At 41.1% G+C, this 9,232-nt stretch overlaps 1 protein-coding gene across 1 annotated transcript in view; it reads left to right on the forward strand.

Moving 5' to 3' along the window:
* The window catches only part of TCEA1 (transcription elongation factor A (SII), 1), a 107,480-nt gene that overhangs the window by 44,937 nt on the left and 53,311 nt on the right, over positions 1–9,232 (forward strand). The window contains exon 3 of the mRNA XM_006871865.1: positions 8,398–8,503. Coding sequence (XP_006871927.1) covers positions 8,398–8,503 — 106 coding nt within the window. The remainder of the gene's footprint in view (positions 1–8,397; positions 8,504–9,232) is intronic.

Below are 9,232 nucleotides of genomic sequence, written 5' to 3' on the forward strand. Positions count from 1 at the left end.
ATATATATATATATATATATATATATATATATTTATGTGTGTGTGTGTATAAACTTCACTGGTTTTGCTTCTTTAGAGAATCCAGCCTAAGGCAATCAGGATAGAAAGGAGATTGCAACTAGTTATTTGTGCTATAAGCACTGGACTGATAACTAGTCACAGGGTCAGTGGTTCAAGCCCACCAACTGCTCCCCAGAAACCGTATAAAGGGTCGCTGTGGGTTGGAGTTGACTTGACGCCATTTAACATTACCAAAAGTTGCTGCAAGGCAGGCCTTGTGCTACCTAGACTTGCGTGGTCCAGTATGGCAGCTGCTAACCTCACCTGTCTAGTGAGCCCTTAAAAAGTGACGAGAGAGACTAGGAACTGGATTTCTCACTTTATCCAACTCTTAATTAATTTTAATCTTACTAAAAAATGGAAGCAGTATAAAATATGTTTCCACTGAAGACAGCTTGATTGTTTTTGAGGACTACATTTTACTTTAATCACTGGAAACGTAGTAGCCGAATTGAGATGTTGGATCAGTATAAAATATACACTGGATTTCTAGCACCCTCTAAAAAGTATGAAAAAGATCTCATTAATAAGTTTTTATTCTGATCACATACTAAAATGATAATGTTTGAAAAATTATAGTATTTGTGATATTTGAGTCATTTGAGCATATTTTACTATATGGAGCTCTTGATAGCATAGTGGTTATGAATTGGACTGCGAACCTCAAGGTCAGCAGTTCAAAACTACCAGCTGTTCCATGGGAGAAAGATGAGGCTTTCTGCTCCCTTAAAGACCGACTCCACGGCACATTACCACCACCACCAATGTAATGTGGGAGTCCTGTTGTGGTGTTGTGGGTTGATGCTCTGGACTGCGGGGTTGGTTTGAACTGCATGGTCGATGGTTCGAGCTCACCAACTACTCTTTGGGAACCCTGTGCAGATTCGCTATGGATCAGAACCGACTCAATGGCACTTAACGACAACAACAACATATACATGTGAAAGTCAGACAGTGAATAAGGAAGACTGTAGAAGAACTGATAAATTGGAGTTATGGTGTTGGAGAAGAATATTAAAATCTGTGTTGGAAGCTGTACAGCTAGAATGTTCCTTAAAAGTCAGCATGTCAGACTGTCTTTCAAGCATGGGACATATTCTCAGAACAGACGGGCCATTCCCTGGTGAAGAACATCATGCTTGGTAAATGAAGGGTCATCGAAAAAGGAAGCCTTCCCCTAATGAGATGGATTGACACAGTGGCAGCAGCAATGGGTTTTTCAGTATATTAAATAATGTTAGTCCTTTGCCTTCCAGCATACAATTTGTCTGGAGGAAATATCTGCATTTAATCTTATGAGGGTCTTTGTATGTGACTGACTTTCTCACTGCTTCTAGTATTGTCTATTTTTAACTTTTGAGCGCCTAACTATTATGTGTAGATTTCTTTGGGTTTACCTGCTTGTGGATTTTTGAGCTTCTTGGATTTGTAGATTAATTACTTTCATTGAATTTTATTCACGTAGTCTCTTTGTTCCTTCCTCTTATCTTCTTGAATTCCCATGACACGTGTATTAGGTCTTCTGTTGTTGTCCCAGAATTTTATTAAACTGCTCAGCCTTCTTGAACCTCTGTTCTTAACTCTTCATTGTTGGTCATTTTTAACTGTCTTACCCTCTACTACAGAGTCCTGGTGTGGCACTGTAGGATAAGCACTGGACTGCTAATCCTAAGGTTGGCGGTTAAAACCAACCAACCACTCCTGGTAAACCCTATACAGGATGACTGTGAAGAACCGACAGCATCCTCTAATGCACTGGTTTTTATATCTGCCTGATTAAATCTGTTGGTTAAGTTCTATTGTGTTTATTTCAGTTAGTGTCTCTTTCAGTTGCAGTATCTCATTTTGTTCTTGCGTCGTTTTCTGTATTTCTTTTAACTGTGTTTTCCCTTAGTTCTGTAATTTTTCTTAATGCTGGTGTATTACATTCATCCAGTTTTTTTCATTATTTGGGCATCCCTAGTTGCACTTTCTGTCTCTTTGTGACGTTCATTTAGATGATCATATTTTCTCTGTCTTTTGTGTGTCTTGTGATTTTTTATTTATTTTTTTTAGTTTTTGGAGCATTGGAATTTTTTGAGGGTGTTAATGTAATGTTTACAGATTTACCTAGTATTTGGTGTTTTTGCCTGTACTGCTATCTGAAAAAATTCTTGGGAGGCGCAGAGTCTTTGGCATTTGCTTACTTTTCCCTCTCCATTTCTGTGATTGCTCCTTGTCCCTCCCTGGGTTAATTGGGATTTGAGAGTTTCAGATCTCATTTTTCAGCTTTCAGTCTCTCCCAAACATAGCAGAGAACATGGTGTGATCAGTCTGGCCACCAGGGGGTGTAGCACACTTGTCTCTGTTTCTGCCATCATGTGTTTAGTTGGAAAACCCACACCCAGTGAGCCCTATTCTGGGTTGTGTGATACTCTCCGATTTTGCCCAGAGTTTCCTTCCTTGCTTTGTGGAATCAGCTTATATTTGAACTGGCAGACCTTTCTCTGTTTTAGGACAATTAGGGTCTGACATTCCCCTGCAGGACTTCCTCAGAGATCTTGTTGGTTTTAGAGTCCCAGTATCTTTGTGATTGAGGGAGCAGTATGCACTTATGTGACTAACCACCTCAATCCACTGTAAGAAATCTTTTGTAGGACTTTGTTGCAGCCAACAGTTTGTAGCCACCAACTTATAGGGTTGTTGTTAAGTGCCATCGAGTCGGTTCCAACCCATAGCGACCCTGTATAGGGTTTCCAAGGAGCAGCTGGTGAGCTTGAACCACCAACCTTGCAGTTCAAACAGCTTTGCAGTCTGGCGCATTAACCTACAGTGCCACACCAGGGGAGGGGTAGCAAAACTATGAACAAACCTCTAGGAGGGTCGGCTCTCAGAACCCACCCTGCAGTATGTTAGCTCTGGGTGTGATCTCTACTCAAAGTGCCTGCTTCCTAGCCCACAGCAGCCTCATTCAGCAGTCTGTAAGGTGGAGTAGACAGACCCATACTTTCCCCCAGGGAGTCTGTCCTGTTGGTTTCAGAGACCTGAGATACAGGGTGCACAGGGAGTTAGGTAGAGTATGACTGTGGGAGCTGTACTGTGGGGGTCTTCTATAGCAGTTAACAGCAGCCTGGCAACCACCAGTGATCAGGTTGGAGAGGGGTCTCTTGCTCTATGACTGTGGGGACATACTCAACTGCAGGGCCCTACCAAATAAATTCACAGTAGGCTTGCATGTTACAATGCTTGGATGGAGGAGGCTCTGACAAGCTCCAAACAGAGCTCCAGGGAGATCTGCCACATTAAGATTAGAGCCCTTCCTATAGTGTTTGTGTGTGTGTGAGTGAGTATAGTTTGAACTAAGAGGCCTGCTTAGGGCATACAGCAGTCCTCAGCATTGAATGAAAGATAGAGCAGAGAGATCAGAACGGAGTACCCTATAGGTATGTTCTGTTGGTTTCAGAGGTTTCTGAGCAGTGGCATTGGCAGGGAGGCTGGTAAAGAGTTCACTATAGAGCAGATTCCACTACACATGCCTTCTGGAGCAATTAGCTTTAAACTTGCAACTGATAGTGTTCAGGTGAGAGAGGTGCCAGCACATTCCCAATTGCCCTACAGAGAGAGATCTTCCTGGTTGCTGTCAGGGCCACCCCTGGAGTATGCTGGATATGCTGTGGTCTCCACTAAATATATCTGGTTCTTGGCACAGAGCAGTCATAATCAGTCCTCAGCACCGATGGATAGGGGAAGCAGATAAACCAGAACTGACTCCCTGGGAGGTCTGTGTTTGGATTCAGAGGCCTGAGCAGGGAGACAGGTAGAGTGCTGACTGTGAGAGCGAACTCCACTGCATGGGCCTTCTGTAGAAATTCCCAGTAGGCTTGTAACTGACAATGTCTGAGTAAAGGAGGTGCAGGCACACCCCAAACAGACCCCAAGAAGTCCACTTTGTTGATTTTAGGGCAGCAGCTTGGGGTCTTATCTCTTTGTATGAGCAGGCTAGTGGGAAGCAAGTTTTTTTCCTGGAGCCTCTGCCACAGTTCACAGCAGCCAGCAGCCCATGTGACTGGGGGAAGGACAGTACATAGAAGAAGCAGATTTTCCTACCCCTTCCACTTGTTGATTTGTTAATCCTTGCCTCTGTCTTTAGTTCCCTTGTGTTTTCCTCTGCTCTCAACTCCAACATTGTTTCCTTATTGTTTTATTAGGAAAGGTGGGTGAAATTTATGATTTGTTTATGCTGCCATTTCCCCAGAGTTTTGTCATAGTTTTTTTAAGTAGACAGCATTCTTAGGTAGAATGTTTATTACATATGACTGTGATTTCAGTGGAATTTCTAGGTGGTGTGAACAGTTAATTCACTTGGCTCTAACTAAATGTTTGGAGGTACAAGTCCACTCTGACCTCCTTGGAAGGAAAATGTGGCAATCTGCTTCTGAAAAATCAGCAGTTGAAAACTCTTTGGAGCATAGTTTTACTCTGACATACATATGGCCACCAGGAATTGGAATCAACTCAGGAACAACTAGAACTTGTTTATATTCTCATTATGAGTTATCTTAGATTCTAGGAAGGATAATCATTAACTTTTTAGTTATCAACACATCCTGTGATAATTTTTTTTAAAAATCACTGCAGAGTACTTAGTTTGTTCATGCTATCTTTGTACTTTTGCTTGCTTCTAACTCCCTCCTAAAATCTGTTTCAGTGTCAAGCTTCAGAACTGGGTTTATAACTCAAGTTATTTCTTCCACTCATTCGGTTACATTGATTTTCTTCTATAAACCATTTTGGAGTTTTGGATTTGTGGGGTCTCTTTTATCTTTTTGCTGTGTAACCTATCTGCTTTAACACAGGACACTGGAACAAACACATGCTCTTAAGTTCGTGAACAAAGTTTTTGTGCAGAATATTTTTGTTGAAAGGATTGAATAATTTAGAAGGAAACCTTAAATGTTCCTTCATTTCTCTACCTTAAAGTCTACCTACAGCAGGGTTCCCTTTTTTGTTGTTGGTACCACTAAGAATTCCTTTTATTATTTCCTTTTCCTTAAACCATATGCTTTGTAAGATTTACTACTAGCAACCTGCACTTATTAAATAATTTACATCTTTTTTTTTCCCCAACTTATTATCTCTAATTGGCCTGCAACAATTTTTGTGTTCTTAGAGCATGCGTAATTCTTTATATTATGTGAAGTCCCCTTTAGTATCTGTGATTAAATTCTGGTTATTTGTTGTTGATTTTATGTGCTTTTGAGTCATTTACAACATGTAGCGATCCTATGCTGTGTAGGGTTTCCGAGGAGCAACTGGTGAGCTTGAACTGCTGACCTTGTGGTTCAAAGTGACTTTGCAGTCTAACACATTAATCCACAGTGCCATACTAGGACTCCATTCTGATTATAGCCCAGCCCGCCAAAAAAAAAAAAAAAAAAAAAAAAGCTTTTAAACCAATGTATGGAGTGATTTATTATTTTTGTTTGAATATCTTTACTATAACTTGCAACAAGTGCTCTACTATGTAACCTAAGTAGAAGAATGCAAACAAGCAAATAAGTGCACTTATTAGACCTTGCTTCTGCTTGCCTTGAATATGTGTTTCTGTGTGCTAGAGAGTTGGTTCCAACTCACAGTGACCCTGTATAGGGTTTCTGAGAAGCTGCTGTTGGGTTTGAATCATGGACCTTATGGTTAGCAGTCCAGTGCTTACCCTATAGTGCCACACCTATGCTTTATCCTTCTTACTTGTGAAAAGACTTACTTAATTTTTACTAGTTACTCAGCATTTCAATAATAAGTTATTCAACAAATGGTGCTGGAAAAAAAAGAAAAAAGGTCCATTTTCAGAAAAATAAAACAAGACTGATATCTCACATCATATATAAAAACAAACTCAAGGTGTATTAAAGACCTAAATGTAAAACCTAGAACTATAAAGATCATAAATGGAAAAATAGGGACAAACTCAGATGATCTGGTCGCGTAGTGATTGTGAGTCAGGCTATTAACCTTAAGGCCAGCAGTTCAAAACTACCAGCCGTTCTGCAGGAGAAAGATTTGCAGCCTCGGAAACCCTACTCAGGGTTGCTAGGAGTCAGAAGTGACTCGACGGCACATTACCACCACCACCACCACATAACAATCATCAATGAAATAATAGGGACAATCTTAGGGCTCTGATACATGGCATAAATACACTATCAAACATAACTGACAGCATACAAACAGCAGAAGACAAAATAGATGACTGGGACCTCTTAAAAATTAGACACTTGTGTGCATCAAAAAAATTTAACCAAAAGAGTAAAAAGGGAAAAAACTTTGACAGTGACATATCAGACCAAGGGATTAACCTCTAAAAATTATAGAAAACTACAACACCTACAACACCTCTACAAGAAAAAGACAACACAATTAATTAAAGAATGGCAAAGAAGACGTTCAGGCAGCTAAAATATATGGAGGGACGTTTGTGATCATTAGTCATTAAAGAAATGCCTATCAAAACAGCAAGGTGAAATCATCTCACCCCAGCCTTAATAACAAAGCTCAGAAAAACAGAAAACAAACACTGTCAAGGGTGTGGAGTGACCGAGACCTTCCTACATTGCTGCTGGCACTGTAAAATGGTGCAACCATTATGGAAAATGGTAAGGTGTTTCCTCAAAAAGTTGGAAATAGAAATACCCTTTGACCTGGCAATTCCTCTACTTGGTATATATCCACAAGAAATAAGAGCCATGACACAAGTAGATACGTGCACACCCATGTTCGTTGTAGCACTATTCACAATAGCAAAAAGATGGAGGAAGACTAAATGCCCGTCAGTGGACAAACAATACATAAAGAAACTTTGGTATATACACACAATGGAATACTATGCAATGTTGAAGAATAATGATGAATATGTAAACACCTCCTAACATGGGTGAACCTTGAGGACAATATGCTGAGTGAAATTAGTCAATCACAAAAGGACAGATGTTGCATGGGACCACTATTGTAAAAACTCAAGAAAAGGTTTCATACTTAAAGAAATATTATTTGATGGCTACCAGGGGTGAGAGCAAAGGGAGACTAATTCACTGGCTAGAGGGTAGGTGTTGTTGTTATGTGCTGTGGAGTCAGTTCCGACTCATAGAGACCCTATACAGGCATTCCGAGGCTGTAAATCTTTACAGGAGCTTTCTGCCTCATCTTTCTTCCACGGAAGAGCTGGTAGTTTCGAGCTGTTGACCTTGCAGTTCGCAGTCCGATTCATAACCACTACGCTACCAGAGCTCCTTAGAGGGTAGATAGGTGACAGGAAAGGCAATATACATTGAGGGAGGTTGGCAGAAGGATGATGAAGTCAAGGAAGAATACAAGGGTTAAAAGAGATAGAGGTTAATAATGTTATATCCAGAGTACTAGTGTGGTGCTGCGGATTAATAGCGCTGGAATGCAAAGGCGGTGTGAACTGCAAGGTTGGTGGTTCAAGCGCACCAGCTGCTCCTTGGAAACCCTGTACAGGGTCGTTATGAGTCAGAACCGACGCGACAGCACTAAAGTTCACAGTTACCACAAGGTCATGGTTCAAATTCACCAGGCGCTCCTTAGAAACCCGTTTACAGGGTCGCTATGACTTGGGACTGATTCAGTGGCACTTAACAGCAGATCACCTTGGAAGTCGCTGTTTGATTGGACCTTGCTCTCTTGATCATTCTTGTAAGCCCAAGATTCATCCCCAGTAACAATTCATTCCATAAAATCATCTTCTTTGCCTTTGATCTTGCTTAAAAGATTGATGGAAAAAATCATTTCCTTAAACTAGCTGCTCTTTGTGCATTGCCTTTGGCACGCTTTCTTTTTTTGAAGGCCTTCTAACGAGAGTACGGTAAGTGTATTACTGAGAGAACTAGTCTGCAGTCATCCATAGATCACAGAGACATATTTAAGCATGTTATATTTTGAATAAACACATGGATGTATGAGGTGGAACCCCAGTAGCAATACTTTCTGACTTACCTTTATACTATTGTAGTACTTCAAAAAATTCAGGTGTTTTTGTTTTAAGTTGGAAACAGAATCTGACAAAGAAGATGGGTTGTTGTTGTTAAGTGCCGTCGAGTCGGTTCTGACCCATAGTGAACCTGAACAGGGTTTCCGAGGCTGTAAATCTTTATGGGAGCAGAAAGCCTCATCTTTCTCCTGCGGAGCAGGTGGTAATCTCGAACTGCTAACCTTGTGGTTTGCAGCCCGATTCGTAACCACTACGCTACCAGAGCTCCAGTAAATTGTCTGAAATGAGCCACTAATGTCAGAAATTAAATTGCTTGTAAATATTCATTGAATTTTTTTCTTATTGTCTTGCAGTCCACAAGAATTGGAATGTCAGTTAATGCTATTCGCAAGCAGAGTACAGATGAGGAAGTTACATCTTTAGCAAAGTCTCTCATCAAATCCTGGAAAAAGTTATTAGGTATAATTAATGTTTCTTCTCTTAAATGTCCTGTTGTATTCAAATGGTTTTATTTTTCCTGTTTGTTAATGAATCTAGATGTTGACTGAAATGAGTGCTTTAAAGTAAGGATGAGGTTCCGGCGCTTCCCTGACCAGGCAGCTCAGGTAGGGCAGTCTCGGGGAAAAGGGGCGGAATCGCACATAAGAAACCTCTGTCTAGCAGACAGATAGCCTTTGAACAAACATAAGATCCTATGAAGGGAGCATGACGGAAGGCAGAATCTCCAGTAGGTACTATTCAATCTGTCTGGGCGGAGCTGATGAAAGGAGATACAGATGGGTAACTGGTGATACTGTAGTGGATAATGCTTATCAGGATGGACTATGAGGGTTGGAAATGCAAAGGTAGAAGCTTTGTAACAAGAAATGGAGTGATTAATTCTCCAGGATAGGAGCGGAGACCTCTGGGACCATCAACGGAGAAGAGCCCAGAGTGGGACCCTACCCAGAGAAACAGAGATGCCTGAGATAGAGACACAGATGATGACGTGGAGTGATGAAGCGACTGGGGACTTTGGACCCAGAGAGGGAAAGGGACTGTGGGCCGAAAACTGGGGGGAGGGAAGGGGGAAGTGTAGGGGGTGGGTTTCTGGGATATACCCTTTGGGTGGTTGATGATGCATGGAGGGGATTGGAACCATGGCAATGAGATGATATACGATGGAATGAATGTAAAACTAAAGTTCTC

This window comes from Chrysochloris asiatica, unplaced genomic scaffold, assembly GCF_000296735.1.
Source record: "Chrysochloris asiatica unplaced genomic scaffold, ChrAsi1.0 scaffold00176, whole genome shotgun sequence".
Lineage (NCBI taxonomy): Eukaryota > Metazoa > Chordata > Mammalia > Afrosoricida > Chrysochloridae > Chrysochloris > Chrysochloris asiatica.